Source organism: Aphelocoma coerulescens, chromosome 20 (assembly GCF_041296385.1).
Source record: "Aphelocoma coerulescens isolate FSJ_1873_10779 chromosome 20, UR_Acoe_1.0, whole genome shotgun sequence".
NCBI lineage: Eukaryota > Metazoa > Chordata > Aves > Passeriformes > Corvidae > Aphelocoma > Aphelocoma coerulescens.
In genome coordinates, this window is record NC_091033.1 from 1,019,101 (window position 1) to 1,037,821 (window position 18,721).

The 18,721-nt window shown below is 49.7% G+C and overlaps 1 protein-coding gene across 2 annotated transcripts in view; it reads left to right on the forward strand.

Moving 5' to 3' along the window:
* Nucleotides 1-17,907, forward strand: part of LOC138121202 (rho GTPase-activating protein 39-like) — a 56,708-nt gene extending 38,801 nt beyond the window's left edge. For both annotated transcript variants that reach the window (XM_069034461.1, XM_069034460.1), the window contains 8 exons: nucleotides 109-1,417; nucleotides 3,434-3,980; nucleotides 5,240-5,329; nucleotides 11,877-11,950; nucleotides 13,404-13,603; nucleotides 14,536-14,627; nucleotides 15,124-15,293; nucleotides 15,687-17,907. In XM_069034461.1, coding sequence (XP_068890562.1) covers nucleotides 109-1,417; nucleotides 3,434-3,980; nucleotides 5,240-5,329; nucleotides 11,877-11,950; nucleotides 13,404-13,603; nucleotides 14,536-14,627; nucleotides 15,124-15,293; nucleotides 15,687-15,881 — 2,677 coding nt within the window. In that variant the 3' untranslated portion in view covers nucleotides 15,882-17,907. The remainder of the gene's footprint in view (nucleotides 1-108; nucleotides 1,418-3,433; nucleotides 3,981-5,239; nucleotides 5,330-11,876; nucleotides 11,951-13,403; nucleotides 13,604-14,535; nucleotides 14,628-15,123; nucleotides 15,294-15,686) is intronic.
* Nucleotides 17,908-18,721: the final 814 nt, after the last annotated feature.

Below are 18,721 nucleotides of genomic sequence, written 5' to 3' on the forward strand. Positions count from 1 at the left end.
CTTCAGGCACTTTGAGACTAACAATTTGGTATGTGGGTAGATGTAGAAGGTACTTCAGTAAATATTATTCTTAAATAATTGTGTGTACTTATATCTTTCTTCTTTTAGGGAGACTCCTACCCACTGGCAGCCTCTGCCAGGCACGAAAGCAGCCATGTTGGTCAAAGTGAACAGTTTGAGGCAGATACAGAGCTTTTCAAACAGTTCGCTTCAGCTCCAGGGTGCTCCAACGCCCAGCAGCCCAAAATCTCTTCCCAAGCCAGCTGTATGTGCTCAGCCTCAATCCACGTCCCAGAGCCCTGGAGCCACAAAACAAATGCCTGCTGGAGAAACAAAGCAGTCTATGCACATCAAAAAGACAGAGGGTGGTGGGTTTTGCCTGGTGCTGATGAATGGTCCTACTTCTCAAACACCTCCAAGGAGCCGGACAGGAACCCCCCAACCTGCATCCCCCACGTATGCCTCTCCTGCGCCTATATACGATGAGCCATCCTTAGAGTCACCAATTTATGACGAGCCACCAGTAGATATGGACACTGAAAGCATTGGTGTGAGTGGGATGTCTCCACCGAGGTCACCAAGCAATAGCTTAAAAAAGCAGCTACAACCAACCAAATCATTGCAGCATCCCAGTATGCAACAACAACAAGCTGCAAAGAAGCATGCAAGAAATCCCTCTTCCACTGAATACAGCCCAGCTGGCAGAGAATACATAAAACATATGGTCAACGTTGACCAATCTGCCAAACTCTCCCACTCTTCTGCTGCAACAACTGATGCCTCCACTAAACTGCCTGGTCAGCTTGCTTCAAAGGACAGCTTCAAGCAGTCTTGGAGGATCTTGGAAGCCAATGTCCTCAAGAACATGGAACTCCACCACAGTCGGCAAAACAGCCTGCAGACTCAGGAGTACCCAACCGGTATAAGCCATCAGGATTCTGGTTATTCAACTGGCCCCTCTCCAAGCTTGAGAAAAAGGAAAGGAAGGAGGCAAGGAACAGGTCAAGCAAGACCAGGCTCTGTGGGCAGCAGCAGTGAGCTCACAGCTCTGAATGATAAAGTGATCGCTGAGATGCGTGCTGTGGTGGGCAGGTCAGCAGCTTGCAGGGGAAGCAAAGCCAGCCTGGATGCTGAGAGCCTAGAGAGCAGTGTCCCAGCAGACAGCAGCAAGGTCAGGTTTCAGTCTGACCCCTTGAAAAAATGCATCAGCCGGAGCTCCAGGGATGATGTCTCAGCCAGCAACAGGTCTCTGTACAGACAGGACCTGGAGATTAGGGAAGGCTTTCCCAGCAGTGTGTCTGCTCCACAGGACACAATGAGGCAGAAGAGAACTTTTGAGAAAATAGATTCTTTAGAAAAGAACGTGACCAGCCAGACAAGCTTGGCTTCATCGGGTGCTACACGCCACTCCTCACAGGTACCTCCCCATCCGTGCCACGTTAATTTTTTTTTTTGCTAGACTTTGCTGGACTCATGCAGAGCCCGCTCCTGGGGGGGGTTTAGTTCCAGGGGTGTGCTCCAGGCAAAACACGTCTGTTCCTGCAGAATAGCAGACAGGTCACAGAGCTTCACAGCTTTGTAGGTGGAAACCCTATTTCAGGCCAGTGGTTTGAGAGGAGAGAGAATTGTGGGGTGGGGCTCATGTCCAGCAAGCCCTCAGCAATGCGGGTAGCTCTGCTCTGTTATTTGGGTAAATGTGCGTGCCTGAGCATGTTACTGTCACTCATGTCTTTATGGGTAACCCTCCTTGACTATTCCAGATTGCTCCAGCAGACCTATGAGGTGTAACTTTTCTTTGAAAGCCAGGCTGACACCTCTCCACTCTGTCAGATTTGTCTGTATGTGTTCTCTTTATTGCCATTTTGGATCAATAAGTACCTTGCTTTCATCTGAAACTGTTTGGAAAACTGGTATCATGTTCCCGCATTTCCCATTTTTCAGGCACAGAGACACATCAAGTTTACATGACTTACATGTTACTAATAATAGTTCAGCAATTTCATTTCACAGCCTCTTTGGACTCGGTAGGAAACTGCTCTCCAGTCTGCTGGCTGTGTTACACCTTGTTGCATTGACAGGGAGAGCTGAAACTTGATGTCTTGATTATGCACAAGAGATGGTGGGTTGGGAATAGGCTGTGAATGGCCTTGAAAGTAAAGAAAAATAATTCATATGTGGTAATATGGAGAAGCAGAAGATGTAAGGAGATGGATGTTGTGGTAAAGGCAAAAAGAGTCTAAAAAAAAGTATTCATAGAAATACTCAGAGTCCAAGTAAGGAGGGGAGGAAGTTGCAGAAAATATGGCAGCAAAATTGCTGCCTCACCTAAAAATGGCATCAAGGGGCTTGAGTGAGCAATGATGTCCTGTGCTGGGCTTCCATGATAGGGAGGAAAATCGGGAGACAAGGAAACTCATCATTGGAGGAGGATGGGCAGAAGTTCTGGGACAGGCTAAGCAGAAGTGGCTGTGTACTGTCAATACAAATATAACAGTCAGGGAGTTGTGTGAAAGAAATGTGAGAGAGAAACCTCAGAGAGAGCAGAGGAGAGAATCTGAAGCCTCATGAACCTTGAGAGAGTATGAGGAGGTGACTCCTCAGAAGGAACATGTGGAAGGAGCAGGTGGGGTGATAGGAGGAAAACCAACTCCAGGCAGAAAAGGTGGTTTGAAGGAGACCGAGGATGTGCAGATGGCAGAGAACTGCAGGCAGGGATTTTTATTCAGTGTGTTGAGTGAATTCAGAGAGGGTGAGAAGGTAGAGGAGTAACTCAAGGGATAAAAAGGACAAAGTAAAAAAACCAGGAGAAATTATTGTGCCCCAGACTGGCAATAAGAGGTGGAATGTGATGTGTGCTAATCCCATCATCCACATGCAGGGACATGTGGGATGTGAGATAGGGAAAGGTTAGACTGCAGAAGCCTCTGTCATGAATTCAGGAGTTCCTCTATACTAACAAGGAAACACTGACTTGCTCTAAACTTCTAAGAACTAATGTGTATTTTGGGGTTAACTGTAGATCAGTGTCCCCCCTTCTTCCTGTGCTCCTGGAGCTCCATAGGAGCTGAGGGGTGAGGAGTGCAGAGACACTTGGTTCCTCAGTGTGTGCTTGGTGCCACAGAGTTGTGCTGCTGCTCTGAAAATCAGCTCAGCTCCTGCCTGGGCTGTCCCTGTGAACTCTGTGACAGCTGGGACACTCAGCCCTGTTGCTCCATGTCCCAGCACTTCTGTTAGGAACAGCATTAGTGTGTGGCTGTGCCAGCCAGGCTCTTGCACAACTACAGGAGTTATCCACCAATTCTACACCAAGTCGTGTTTGTACAGACTCACCACTGTGCCGTTGCTGGTAGCTTCCTGTCTCACTGTGGATAATTTTCCCAGCTGGATAAGGAGTCACCTAAGCTGCTTTTAACATGTCTGTTCTCCTTTGCAGCCCGAGACCATAGAGTTGGAGCCCAAGCAGGAGGGCAGCAGCCAGCGTGGAGGCTGTGTGGGATGCCATTTCCCTTACAGCACTCTACGGAAGCCCATCTCCCAGAGCAGCATGGTAGATTGGGCTTCCAAAAACCTGAACATGCACACACAGGGCATCTTCCGCCGAAGGATCTCCATCTCCAACATGCTGTCCTGGAATGGCGGCTCCATCAAAAAGCCAATGCTCATCACCAGCAACCGCACCATCAAAAAAGAGGCGTGTGAGATGTTCAAACTGGTGCAGAGCTACATGGGAGATCGTCAGACTCGCATGGACCGCAATCACGTGGCATTGGTCACGGTCACAAAGTGCTGGAGCATGCAAGGGTTACGGGATGAGCTCTACATACAGCTGATCCGGCAGACAACAGATAACATGTGCTACCGAAGCCTGGCATGGGGCTGGGAACTGATGGCCATCAGTCTGGCCTTTTTCTCCCCATCACCAAAATTTCAGTCTTACCTGGAAGGTTACATTTATCGCCACCTTGACAGTGATGAAAACAGTAAGTGCCTCATGCACCCCCTCTGTATGCAACAGCATCTTGGTGGGTTGTGCCACATAGTCAGGGTTGTCTGGGTTTTAAAAGTACAGGTAGTCCCCAGCTAGTGCTGTGGGCTCTGTCAGGAAGAGCACAGTGTGTTGGCTGTGTTCACCTTTCCTTGGTGGGAGGAAGCTGCCACCAGCTTGTGTCTGGCAAAGAAACGCGAGCCGCAGACTGTGCTCACCTCACCCATCAGCACTGAAATGGGCTGATATCAACCCACCAAAGGCAGAGCTCTTCTGGATTCTCCGATGACATAATTTACTTCTAAGTTCTATGAAGCAGGCAAAAAAAAAAGGATTGTTAATATTTAACTTTTTAGGGGAGCCATTGCAAACACTGAGAGCAGACCTTGGCTGTTAAGGGATCCTGAAGAACGCAGGCTTTTAGCGTGAAGAGATGCAATTTATCTGTCTTTCAGAAGTCTGGGGACCAACCCGGATTATATTCTGTTATTACCCCAATTTTAAATTGTTATAGCATCCTATGGAGGAGGGAAGAAAAAAAAGCCAAGTGCCAGCCTGGAGAGTATTAACTGGTATTTATTGGCTGATTTGTCACAATTTCAGCCACACTCACTGTGTCTTGCCCAATCTCAGGCCAGAAACCAGAGCACCTATTTTCCACTTGATCTCTGGGGACTTCAAGCTGTGTTTGAAGCCCCGCCAAGTCTCCAGGGTGGCTACACGAGTTCTGCCTCAGCACCCCCTGCCACTGCTCATGAGTGTGGCAGCAGAGGTCAGACCAAGGGGCGAGTGCTACACTGGCAGTATTTGCCTTCTGGTTTTGTGATTGTAGCCTTAATGTGGGTTTCCTTCACTGAACTGCCAGGTGTGCAGCACTGGTTTCGGTTTTATGAAGATCCTAAACCCTTGTCACTTCTGTCCAAAACCATTCCCTCCAGCTGTGCTTGGCCCAGAATGCAGGCAGCAAGGAGGAGTACTCTGAGCTATTGAGAAGATGGTTCTTTTGCTGGTATTTAGGCAGCAAGTTTATTTAGGTATGAACTTTTCAACCGTTTGGCCATTTGGAGAAGCTGAGTGATGTTTTGGGCCCCCCATTCAGATTCATTGGGAGCTGGCTGCGGGTTAGGCAGGATCTTTCCCCAGGCAGAGCTTCTTGTGCTAGAGTCAGTCTGGCTGCCACATCTAAGGGCAGTTCTGGGCTTTGGTATTTTAGTATACCCCATTATTAATCCAGACCCTCTTCTGAATTTTCAGTTGCCCAGCGCATCAAGGAGCTTGTGGATCTGAAAAACAAGAAGATCACAAAATCCAGGAAAAAGAGGAAACAAAACACAGAGGATGAAGGTAAGGAGAGGCACAGGGAGCCAAGAGAGGTCTGCACTGACTGCAGACAGGCGGCAATGCTGAGCTTTGCTGAAAATCAGACCATTTCTTTAAGAACAAAGACATGGATTTGGGAAAACGTATCTGGTGGGGGGCTGATGTGCAAGGTTAGACCACAGCATGGATCAGCAGTGTGGGTGGCAGCTAGGCTGCATTTTGGACAGGTGGGGGCCCTTTCAGTCACAGTTGTGTGAGTTGTGTGAGGGATTTTAATTTGGATGCAGACCTGGGGCTGTAATTCAACTGATCTGTGCATGCCACAGAGTTTCCTAGAGCATATTCTGGTGCTAGAAGCCATATGAACCAGTGTGTTGACAAGAACTTGTCTCAGTTGTATTAATGGATTTTGTAAATCTGCCTAACCTGAGGCTCTTCAGGGAGGATGCTGGTACCTGGCAAAGGACACTACCTTTTTTTCTCTCCAGAACTGGCTTCCCGTGCCTACACTTTCTGAGCACTGCAGCCCAGGGCTTGCCCTGGCATCTGTGCAGAGTGAACAAGAGCTCATGCATTCTTCTGGACTCAGTTTAACTGCTGGCTGCAGGATAGCACTTTATCTGGCTAAAGTCTTGCTAGACAAAGTCCATTCAATATTTTTTATATTGCTTTCAGGAAACTTGAGTTAACCCTGTGAATTCCTCTCAGGCAGCAGTTTATATCAAGTGGCTTCAGTGTTTTTAATCTATGAGAGCTGGAGTCCAGCTTCCTGCATTCCTGAGCCCTCCCTGACACCAGCAGGCAGCTGCTCCCTGTGATGGCTTCCCTGTGTCATTGCTGTGTCACCCTGTGTCATGAGGCAGCTGCAAGTCAGGGCAGAGGCTGAGGACAGCCCTGGGTTGTAGCTCCTGCTCTAACAGTGTTCATTGTTTCTGTCTCTGGTGGGATTCAGAGCAGAGAGACCTGGAGTTGCACAGAAGGATTATATTTCTGGTAGGGATATGTGTTGTTTCTTTCCTGTTAAGGCCCAGGAGGGTTCAGGCCATTCTGAGCCTTTGAAAATTCATTTTGCTTGTGCTCAGAGGGACTTAGACATCTTTATGGGACAACTCCATGGAGATTGTTCTGTGCAGGGCATGCTGCCTGTGGGCTGAGCGGGCTGTTCTGCACAATTACATGTCTAAATTGTGGGTGCTGGAGGTGTGCTTAGGAATACAGATGTGTTTTTACGTAAAAACAAACATTGAATTTAAAATTTAAAAAACCAAAAGCAAACATCAGCAGTTGGACTCCTTGTAGGTCCCTTCTAACTCAGGATTTTCTGTGTTGCCTCTGATACATTTTTTTTAATATATATAGGAAATGTTATGAAAAAGGCATGCCAGGATAACTTTTTAATAAAGTTTCCATAACGAAGCACTTGAAAGTCAGCTGTGCCTGTGTGGCTTCAGCTGGGGCTCTGCTGACAGGTCACACACACTGTTCCCTTTCATAGAATTGCAGAATCATTAAGGTTGGAAAAGTCCTCTCAAGTAATCGAGACCCACTGTTCCCACAACACTGCTAAGGCCACCACTAAACCATGTCCGCAAGTGCCATATCCATACATTTTTTTTTATACTTCCAGGGATGGAGCTTCCACCACTGCCCTGGGCAGCCTGTGTTCCAATGCCTTGCAAAGAAGAAATTTTCTCTTATATCCAATCTAAATGTCCCCTGGCACAGCTTGAGGCTGTTTCCTCTTGTCCTTTGCTGGAGCCTGTCTGCCTTCAGGAGGCAGCTCTGGCAGGGACCGGGCTTTGAGTTGTTCTGCAGTGGTTCAGTGGAGGAGGCAGCAGGGCTGGCAGCTTGCTCAAAACAGCTTTTTTGCAGTGACTGACAACTCTGAGGACTTTTCCTGGAGACCGACCTCAGAATTGCACCTGAAGTAAGGGGAAATCTTGCAGGAACCTGCCAGGTTCTATCTGCTGCTGGCTGGAAAGGTCAGGTTTTTCCCTGGAACACCTACTTCTGTTTGACCAGCCCTGCTTGCCAGACATGTGAGGGGTGGGTAGGATGCAGCTCCCTGAAGCTGCAAGGCTGTTGTGAGAAGTTTCTTAGTGGCTCTGAAATATAAGGATGCTTATGGATGCTGTAGCAGCAGTTTAGCAGAGAAATCCGTAAGGAAATCAAATGTACTGACTTCAGTCAGAACTGGATAGAAAATAAGTAGGCATCTATGTAAGTCTTTCAGTGAAAAGTTGAGTTGAAGCAGTGATTCCCCATACATGCACGCATACTCCCTTCAGTCCAGAAGCTCATAGGTGAGTAAACATTTACCATCTGACATACACCCAAAGAAAGAATTCTGAAGTTTCCCATACTTAACCTCTGCAATCTTCATCTTCTAGCTTAATTCTCTGGGAGTAAATGAAATACAAATGTGGTGCAAGGTCTTTTCATGCCTCAATAACGTGTTGAAAGGCAGAAGAATAATGGGTAGGAATAAATGCTGTGTTTTCAGGAGTATTGTCTGCTGATCCCACAGGAATGTAAGCTGGTCTTTGGGTTTATACAAGGAGACAAATCATGAGCTGACAGCTCAGTGTTGATACAAAATTATTCAGGACTATAAAAATGAAAGGTGCAGAGGGATCTGGCAAGGGTGACAAACAGACTGATCAAGCAGCAGAGAATACTGTGTCACCAAAAGCAAAGTTTTTTACATGGGGGAGAGGTCCCTGACAGCAAGTGCAGGGGGAGGCCCCAGCTGAGCTGTTTTGAGGAGGGAAAGACATTTTCAGTTCATATATGAATTTCCAGAAACACATACATGTTGCTGGGAAGTGGTCAGAAACCAAAAGGATCAGGAGCTTCTAGGAAAGGGACAGAGAGCAAAGTGGCACTTGGCTGTAGTTGTGCAGTGCCCACTCTGTATGTCCTGCCCAGGGTCCCCCCAAGGCTGATGAGTGTGGCAGGGAAGGTGGCATGCGAGCTGGACCTGGAGGAGGGAAGAGGGGAGAAGGTCAACAGGACAAAAGAAACTTAAGGTTACCTGGGGAAAGCAAGAAGAAAATTTCTCACTGTGTGCCAGAGCAGCAGAACTGAAAGCTGCCTGGTTTTGATGTTGGGCAGCAGGCTTGGGAATGCTCTGTCCTGAAGCACAGAATGAAATCCCAAAGGGTCAGCAAAGCAGGGTGGTATGCAGGTTCAGAGCATAAAGAGGTTTAGGAAGAAATGGGACAAATTCAAAGAAGAGAGGTGTATCTGTTGAGGCTTAATGGTCCAGGTACAGCACTGCCTTAGGGTATTGCCCACCTGCTGTTAGCTGGGACTTTTTTGAAGGGGGATACTAATTTTTCAGACATCCTGTATCTGTTTTTTATCTTGATGACAGGTGCAGGCTGCTGGCTTGTCTGGCTGATGAGCATGGCATTTCCCATATAGGGAGTGGTGATCGAGAAGCATTGTTGGGATGTAGAAGGAAGCACTGGTGGTGTGAGAAAGAGGAGCTAAAGCAGTGCTGTAAAATGGGGGTGCTTGGGCAGATCTAAGCCAGGAGAGCAGCACTGCTGGTGCCAAGCCCAGCTGAGCTGCTCAGGAGCACCCATCCCTGTGCAATAGAGTGCAGTGAGATGGGCTCCTGGTCTGAGAGCCTGCTCTGGCTGTGCCAGGCTGAGATCCAAGAGGCTGTGGTAAATCGGAGAAATATCCAGACAACAGTTTCTCTAGCTGTTCTCAGCTGAAATACATATCCCATGGCCAGGTCCTGAATCCACACTGTTTGCTGCATTTTTAAGACATTTTTTGGCAGGAAAGCGTTCAAGTCTGTTCCAGAAGGTATGTTCCTGCATGTGTCCTGTCTGGATTTTAACTTTTCCTGAAAGGAGAGGTTCTTTAAGATGCTGTCCACATGTGTTCCTAGGCTGGCATATAGGCTGGAGAAATATTTTCCTTTGAAAACTATTTTTCACTGTGTGGGCTGTTAGTAGTCATCTGTTCCTGAGCTCCTGAGGCTACCGTGATACCGTAGGGAGTAAGAGATCATCTTGGATTTCTCAGATTCTTCATGTGCTCACAGAAGTGGAATTGCCTTCAGGATTAGCCCTTTCCAGGTGGTGCAGACGAAACTGCCTGGCCCTGCACCAAGAGTCAGGAGCTGGGCTGTGGAGGGAGTACCTGGCCCACATGTTGGGAGATGTCAGCGTGCATGATGAGCTCAGTGCTAGGAGTCAGTCTCTAGCTGAGTGTTCTAAAAGCAGCAGATGGTTGGGACAGGTTGCTGGTTTAGAAAAATCTGAGACTAAAGCTAAATTCTGCTCCTCTCCCTCATGTTCCTTCCTGCAGCTCAGCGTGCTCCTCCCGGCCTCTCCATGTCTCTCTCTCCATGTTGCCCAGCCCATTCTGCACATGCCCTGGAACCAGGAGCACTTGTGTTGGGGCAGATGGCTTCTACTCTGGAGCAGGGAGGCTGCATGGGAGCCATTGGTCTGTGCCCACCAGGGTGAGTGCTGCTCACCCTGTTTCTCAGGTCTCCTGCCTCTCTTTTTGGCCATGGGCAGTAACTCCTCCATCCTCTTGTGCATGCAGCAAGTTTATTTTTTAGTTGCTTCAAATTTTGTCAGCTTCACATGTGACCCCAGCAGGCCCCATTGGGTCAGAGGCTGCAGCATGGTTGTCATGGCAGCAGGAGGCCTCACTGCAGAAAGTGCTGGATGTAGGTTTTAGGCTTTTCCTAGGACCAGGGAGCTTCCTGGGAAAGTACAAAACAGGCTTCAAGCAAATGTGTCTGACTGCTGCCCATGCATCAGCTGTGCAGAATCTGCAAGACACCAGTTCCTTTGCAAACACTTTTAAGCTTTTGGGGTGATTATGGGTTTCATGGCCTAATTACAGTGTGAAAAAATATTTCCTATTACTAGTTTTGAATGTGCTGCCTCCTGCATAATTGTTGGGATGCAGAGACACAGTTCAGCTTCTTTCCCTTCCTCTCTGAGAAGGGTGACACCTCACTTCAGGGTGTGTCTCACATTGGACAGCAGAAGCTGTAACCTGGGATAGTGAAGCATCACAGGGCAGCTCATTGGGTTTGTTTCCTCTAATCCTTAGACATTCCCAGTGTAAGTCATGCCTGGGATTAGCAGGATTCTTGCTTACAGTGAATATTTTGCTTTAGGTATTCCCTAGAGAGAAATTCCTAAAACTGGTTTTCCTTCCCATTGCCTGTGGGAGATGGGAATGCTGTTGTACCTCCTCTGGTGTGGCTCCAGCTGTGTGGAGAGGCTCTGCTCCAGCTGTGAGACAGATTGATGGAGGAGGGGGTGCTTGTTTCATCAGGAGGAGCCTAGGACTGTGGCTTATCTGCTGACTGAGAGGACAACACATTTCCCACCTCTGAGAATTGTTCTGCTTGGGAAGACTTTGTGCTCCTTCTACACTGAGAGGATTTGAAGACCTCCAAGCTCCCAGCCAGCATACCTAAGCCATAAAGTGTGTGAAAGGCTGATGTGAAATGCACAGCATCTGACCAGAATGTAGACTTTCACAGCCACTAGTATTTGAACTGTGCTGCAAGCTTTGGGCCTGGCAGGGAATCAAATAGGGCAGATCTATTCACTGCTTTCAGTGAGCAGTTTGTGTTTTACTTGAACAAGAACAAAAGGCCAATGGTTTTGGAAGAACTGTCCCAGCAATCAGTGCTCTGTCATTGCAAACATTTCTTTTGGTGTCACGGGGGGATTAGCTCTGTGAATCGTGGCTGCACTTGCCTTCAGAGTTCACTGAACCAAGCACAAGCAGACCAGCTAGTCTTGTGGAGGGCAGCAGCTTTTGAGGTGCAGTTCCCAAGCTTTGGTGTGTCCCATTTTCCTTGTCTCACAGAGCATGCCTGAGCTGCAGGGTACAAACTTGGGTTAGAGAAGGCTGCAGGCAGGAACATGAGTAAGCCGTCTGCACATCTTTGGGAAGATAAGATCCCATCACCTCCCCACACCTCTTCTTGTGACCTGAGGTTGCTGTTGGTGCTGGTGCTGCCTCTCTGTCCCCACACACCTTTCTCCGCTGCTCCTCTCTCAGTAGCAAAGGAACCAAAGCTCTTGAATAATAAACAATTGGTTTAAAACACTCTGAAACCTTCCCTGACAGGAGGGTGACTGTGTGCTCTGTGGCTGTGTTCTGGCAGGATGTAATTACCTGGCCCTGTGTCCATGAGGCACCTAACCCTGGCTGTGCTGACCAGGCAGGGACCCAGGCGTGTGTGTGTGTGTGCCCAGGCTGTGAATGCTGAATGGGGCAGGTGCACTGCAGATGCGAGAGGTGGAGATCTGCAGGAGTGGGGCTGGGAGGTGCAGGGCTATGAGCCTTCACTTAGGAGATGGATGAATCTTTCCAAGCCCAAGCACTGGCTCGCACTGACACTGCCTGCCATGGGACTGGGAGGCTTTAGGGTGCTCAATGCAAATATTGGCAGCTGCAGTGGGCTGTGCATTGAGGGAGCTGCTTGTGCCAGAATGAGCTACTGTGCTGGAGCTCTCTGAAGGGCTTCAATGAGGGGGTGCTGTGGGCTGACCGCTCATTTCCTCTTTCCCACCAGGTCTGCCCATTAGTACCTATGCCAAGTACTGCTACCGGAAACTCCAGAAAGTAGCTGTCACTGGAGGCAAAAAGGTGAGCAGCTGCCCTGGCTGCAGGGCCTGGGGGCTGCCTGGGGCACTCTGGTTCCCAGGTTCCTGAGCAGTTGGTCTGGGGACTCTGGAGCTCACCACTGATTCAGTGACGGGAAATGGAGACAGAGTAAGCAGGGGAGGCTTGCTCAGAGTACATCTCCCCGTGAATGTGTGGGAGAGGGCTGCTGTCCAGGTCCCATCATCCTCCTGGCAAACAGCAGTGCCTGCTATGCTGGCAGCTGCATGGCTGGGTGCTTCCTGGCCTCAGGGACAAAGACAAACCCAACATTTACCTGTCTCCAGGGTAAAATGAGCTGTCTCTGCAGGGGATGCCCATTATTTTGTTTCTTCAGGTGAGGGAAGAGTCTCCCTTTGCTACTGAGAGCTTGCATGGGCTGGGTCTTGCAGCTGATTTACTGCAGAGTTGTTCATTCCCAGTTCAAACAGTCACACAGCAGAGATGGCTGCTGCAGAGGGGAGTCTATGCTCTGCATTATCTGAAAATCTTCCTGCCTTCCCTCTGCACGGTTCTGAATGTGGCCATGAAAGCTCGGCCTGTCAGTTCTAGGTCCCTTGAGCCAGATCTGATCATTGGGGTTTTTTTTTGCAAATTCCTCTGGGGCTTCCCTGCCTCCTGAACTTTGCATACAGTGAACAAATTAGCTGGAATACCTTGAGAGGGGTGAAGGCTCCTGGCATCCCAGCAGGGGCAGGACAGTAAACCTCCAAACACACATTGCACGCAACCGCAGCCCTGGCCACTGCCCCTCAGAGGGCTTGGTGGGAGCTTCCCCCTGTGTTCCCCACTTGGCTGCAGGATCACTGCTGAAGGCCACCATGCTGGGCAGCCTGTCGCCCCTGCAACAGCTCTGTGCTTTTCCAAACTGCTGCTACAGGACATTCAAAGCACCTTTCAAGTGTTGGTGTTTGTCAGAAGCAACAGGTACCAATGCCCGCTCTTCAGGTTTTAGCACCTCTGAAAGCAAAGCTTTCCCTGGAGTTGGAAATACCTGGAATTCCCATCTCTAAAGGACTGTTTTTCAACTGTCCCATGCCTGAGCATTCACCTGGTGCTGGGCTGGGGTATAGGTGCCCTCTGCTGACCTCACCGTGGCCGGGGCTGGGCTAGGCTCTGCTCCATCCTGCCTCCTGCAGCAGGTGGAGCTACAGCCGGAGCAGTCCCCTCGCTGTGCAAAACACAGCAACACAATCTCTGCAAAAGCAGCCCAAACTCTCCAAAGTGGTCTCCTCTGCTCCTCTTGAGCCTGATGAGTAGAACCACCCCTGAGATTTTAGGCAGCAGAACAAGAACCATGCTGCCAGGAGGCTGATGAGGTGACCACATGTGCAGTCAGCCTTCTCTGTCCTGGTCACTCACTGTCCCCATCCCCAGGTCACTCTTTCTCTGTGTGCTGGCTGTGCCATCGCTGCACTAAGCTTTTCTCTGTCCTCAGGGCCTCCGCAAACCAACAGTGGAAGAGATAACGCATGCCAGGAATGCCATCGTCACGCCATCGCTCTTTGGCAGCTCTCTGGAGGAAATCATGCTGCGGCAGCAGGACATGTACCCAGGGAACAAGCTGCCCTGGGTGCAGACACAGCTATCGCAGCAGGTCCTGGCCCTGGGAGGGGAACAGACCGAGGGGATTTTCAGGTGAGCTTTTGGGGTGCTGTGCTACTTTTGAGCCACCCACATGTCAGTACTCAAAGCCAAGGAGTCAAGATTGACCTCCATATGCTTCCTCTTCCCTGAGAATAGCATTTTGCTGTGGATTGGACAAAATCTGACATTGCCTAGGTTCAGGAATCACCTCTTGAAGTAGCCAGTTTGCATGTGTTAGCACAGAGGGCACTGGTGTAGGTGTGACAACTACATGGACAGCTCACCCCCAGGCAAGGCAGTGAGCTTTCATCAGATTTGGCAGTGGTGGTTGGCCAGGGTAGGGGAGGGAGGAGCCCTGGGATCCTGCAGAACACCTCATCTAATGCAGCACATCAGCCTTGGTGTTGCCCAAGACACAAGGAGTCAAGAGAGACACAGAATCTGTGTGGTGAACACAGGGGATTCTGCTTTGGGTTTGGCTTTGTTGGGTTTTTTTTGTGTGTGTGGTTTTGTTTTGCATTTAAGGTTTGAATTAGTTTTTCAGTAGCTAAACTTGATTTAAAATAGCCATTAAAAGGCTCATTTTTGCTTTGTAATGGTATATTTTTGATAGATAGATAGATAGATGTGTGTGTATATATATATATATATATATATATATATATATATATATATATGTTTATTTAGCCAGAGATGCTGCTCATCTTTGGTCTGAACACACTGCAAGGAAGCCTGGTTATAGAAAATAATCACTCTTGAGGACAATGATATCTGAGCTGGTGGGAACCTTAAGACTGTGTACAGAAATAGGCACCCCCTTCTCTCTGAGGAGCTGTAGCTGCCACTGGTGCCTGAGGCCTTCTCCCTGCTCTTTCTCCCTGAGGCCCCAGAAGCAGCTTTGGAGCCATGCTTTGCTGGTCAGCTGCCTCACCAAGCATATTGCCTTGCTCACTCTCAAAAAGACCCTTTCTGTGCTTCTGCAGGATACCTGGTGACATAGATGAAGTCAATGCATTGAAATTGCAGGTGGATCAGTGGAGAATCCCAAGCAGTCTCAGTGACCCCAACATACCAGGTACAGGAATGTGGCAGGTGTGTTGCTGCAGCCTCAGCCGTGGTGCAGCATGGAGGGGCAGGTGCAGGAGCAGCTCAGAGGGTGTGCTGCTGCTTGGGAATGTGTACACAGGCTGGCTGCACTGACTGAGATTTTGTTCTGTGTCTTTTTACTGCCTTTCCAAACACTGTCCATAGAGAAAACACTGGGAGTGGGGAGGAACCTCTGGCTCTGATGCAGTCAGGTTATGCAAGCTGGGCAGAGTGGTGGGAGTTCTTCAGGTCTCATTGTCCTCTTCTTTAGGCAGCCCCAGAGCTGCTTCCTGGAGGAGCAGGTAGGTAGCAGCCAGCATTTCCCACTAACTGGCTGCCTGAGCGTTTCAGAGCCAAGACTGAATGAAGGTGAAGCAGCACAAGCACAGAATCCCTTCTTTGCCATCTGTCTCACTGCCAAGTTTGCCCCTGAAAGGGGTGGGGAAGTCACCATACCTGTTCTCATGCACCTGCTTTCTGCCCAGCTTCTCTCCTCAAGCTCTGGTATCGGGAGCTGGAGGAGCCTGTGATCCCCCAGCAGTTCTACAAAGAGTGTATCAGCAACTATGAGAACCCCGACGCTGCTGTGGCTGTGGTCCAGCTTTTGCCGGAGCTCAACAGACTGGTGCTGTGTTACCTCATACACTTCCTGCAGGTAGGCAGCCCCACAGCCCTGCACTGGGCCAGGAGCATGTGAGGCATGGTTAGTGGGACAGCTGTGGTGGGGCCATTGGCGTGGTTTTAAGAACTCTTACCTGTATTTAAGGTGGGATGGATGGAGGGGGGTCTGCTGGCCTTGTCCCTTATGGGAGCAATAAACCCTGTTCCTGATCTTGTAGAGCCTGGGATTGGTTCCTGTCTGCCCAGGCTGCTGCTCTGTCAGTTGTCTGAGAGCACAGTGCCCTTCCCTGTGGATGTGTGGCTCTTGGGGCACTGTCCTTAAGGCAGGCCTTATCTCTGCTCTCCTTGCACCTTTTCTTGGGCCATGTGTTTGGACTTTCTTGCCCTTTTCCACTGCTCCATCTGAATGTATTCTTGCTATCTGCAGATCTTTGCTCAGCCATCAAATGTGGGCAGAACAAAGATGGATGTGAATAACCTGGCCATGGTGATGGCCCCCAACTGCCTGCGCTGCCAGTCCGACGACCCTCGCGTTATCTTTGAGAACACGCGCAAAGAAATGTCTTTTCTCCGCATGCTTATAGTGCACTTGGACACGAGCTTCATCAAAGGGCTGGTTTGAGCCACTGGCCCCAGGGTGCAAAATGCTGCTCTGGGGAGTTGCTAGATACTTAAGTCTTCTCCCCTCCACATAGGTTTCTTCCACTATCCTTGCTGTTGTCACGCCCTGGGTTAGCCCTTGAGCATCTCCCAACATGACCGCAAGGACTGGACATTTCTGGAAGGCTCGGTTCTCTCAGCACCAGGAAATCCTTGGGCATGCCAGGTCAGGTTCAGCAGTTCCTGGTCTTCCAGTGTGTGAGGGGCAGTCCTCTTCCTGGGAGCCACAAGATCGGTTGCTCAGTGAAAGGGCTGTGACATGTTGTGAGGAACTGCTACATGGGGCAGCGAGACTCTCCATTTTCCTTCTGGAGGCAGAGTTGGCTTCAGGTAGGAGAACATCACTCCTGTGCTGTGGCATGAGCTGGTCCTAGGGAAGATGCTGTCTCATCAGGAATAATCCTACTGCTATGGGGACAGCCTGGTTCACCTCTGCAGAGTGTTGGCTGGAGGTGTGAGGGTTGTTCTGACATCTCACGATGCTGTTGGTAGAGGGCTGTGAAGGTGCAGAGGTTCAAGAACTGGAGAGCTGTGCAGCAGCATGTGGGACCAGCCCTGTGCTGAGTATCCACCCACACCAGGGTGCTGGACACAACAGGAAGGCCACACACCTGACAACAAAGAGGTAAACAACCATTTTGGCATCCTCTTAATGAGGGCCATATCTTCTGGAGCCATGGCCTCAGTGGCCTTGCAACTCCTTTTTGCTATGGACAGCGTGAGCTGACACCAGCTTTTCTGAGCAGCACCTGAGCCCATGCTCAGAGCAGCCTTCACAGCTCCGGCACCCCCCTTCCTGGTACCACATCCTTCCCAGCCCACTCTGCCAGGAACTAAATACCAGTTTGGCCCAACCCTTCTGGTTCAGCCCAGGTCTAAGGAAAGCCCCCACCAGTCAGAAGTGCTCCTGTGCTCAGATATGCCCTTCCAGGCAGAGCAGCAGCAGTGCTGTGTGCTTGAGAAATGCTGGTACTGCCTGTAGTCAGCTGTGGTACCTATGCTCTTCCTTTGAGGTGTTTTCCTTGCTGGAGGCAAGTCTGCTGCAAAAAGATGTCTTTTGAGATTACCAATGCAGTGCTAAATCTGTCAGTAGCATCCAAGGTTGCATTTGTGTTTCTGCATCCCTCTCCCTTTCCACTGGGGACCTGGGATCATCCTCTCCGGACTGCAGTGGGGAGCTGAGCCCTGCCAGCAATGAGGTTTAGAGCTGATGCCATAATCGGTACCAGTGTGGGCATGAGGTGCCATGTGCAAAGAGTGCCCCAAGCTTGTTGGCTTGCTTGGGGCTCTGTGTGACAGGGTTCCCAGAGCCTATGTTCAGATAAGTTTGGAGGAACTCCAGAGCAGGAATTCAGTTTGTGACCAGCTGAATAAAGGTTCCTTGTACCAGGTGATTCTGTGGTCCTGTGGGCCAGGAAATCTTGCTCCCTTGTCAAGATTAGCTCTGTCAAACATGCCCCTGAAATGTGCCAGCATCTGTTTCACATACACACCCATCCCCATGCTTCGATGCCACTCAGCTTGCTCTGGCCTTCTGCAGTGCTGACCAACATGTTCTTCAGACGTGGAGCTACTGCCCCAGAAGTGTAGAGGTGGGCAGAGGTTACCAGCTCTGCCATGCTGTCCTGAGATTTGAATCGCTGAACAGGCTTGGGGTGTCCTGTTCCCTGCCAAGGGCTGGAGCAGCCATGTGGCACCTGCCCTCCTCTTCGGGCTGCAGGTGCCTGTGCCTGTGCCAGGCTTCACCTGCAGCCACCACGGAGGTGATCCATATTACTCCTCGCACTTGGCTGTGGCAGTCAATCAAACCATAGGTATTTGCTGCTAATCCAAGTGAATGCTTCTGGCCAGGGCTGTCAGACATGCTAATAAAGGACACTGGATATTATTGTCTTTGCCAACAGATTTGTAAATACCAATCAGTAAAGTAGCCTTTCCTCTGTTCTAATAGTAATAAATACAATCTCCATGGTTGTCTCTTTTGTGAATTGTCTTTTTTGTGAATTTCTGAAGCACGATTACATCTGCCTGGGGCTGCACATGTCAGGCTGAATGTCAGTGCTCTTGAGTAAGATTTGAGAATCAGCATGAAGTAAGGAAACTATGCTCTGGGCTGGTTCTATTGTTCCTAATTCTCAGGCAGCTACCAGAGGACACTCAGTGAATCTTGGAAGAGAATGGGTTGAAACAGATAAAAAGACAATACTGCTTTACACGTATATTCTGGAGCCTTTCAGCGTCATAAAGGTATGAGAAAAGTTTATGGGCAGTTGGAGGGTAAGAGAGGGATGTTCTGCTTGTGTCCCTCCACCAGAAGTTGGGAGTGCTGCAGGTGGACTGCAGGAGGCGGCCACACAGGCATCCTCTGCATGGTCCCCTGCGCAGTCTCTGCTGATGGAGATGTGATTAATTGGGTTGTTAGGCTGACCTGATGGGGACATTTTTATGCTCAAACTGGAGCATTCTCTCATCTTTCCTCCACTGGTAGGCCAAGGAATTGCTGGGAGCAGTCTGTTGGTGCTCGAGACTGGTGCTGGTTATACAGTGTGGTGGAGCTGCGGGGCAGGTGCTCACTGTGCCACTTCAGCCACACAGAAACGAGTTCCTGCCCAGGCTCTGGCTTGTGCTGCAGGTGCTCTGGAGGTGGTCACTGTCCTGTCAGACTAGAAAAAGCTGGTGCACTTCAGACAAAGCCAGCGATGGCTGCTCTGTCAACACCAGCAGTTTAGGATCACATATCTGGCCATATCACTGGGTCTTCCCACCAGTCTGGCTGGCAGAAGGGTTGTAGGTGCCTGTAGG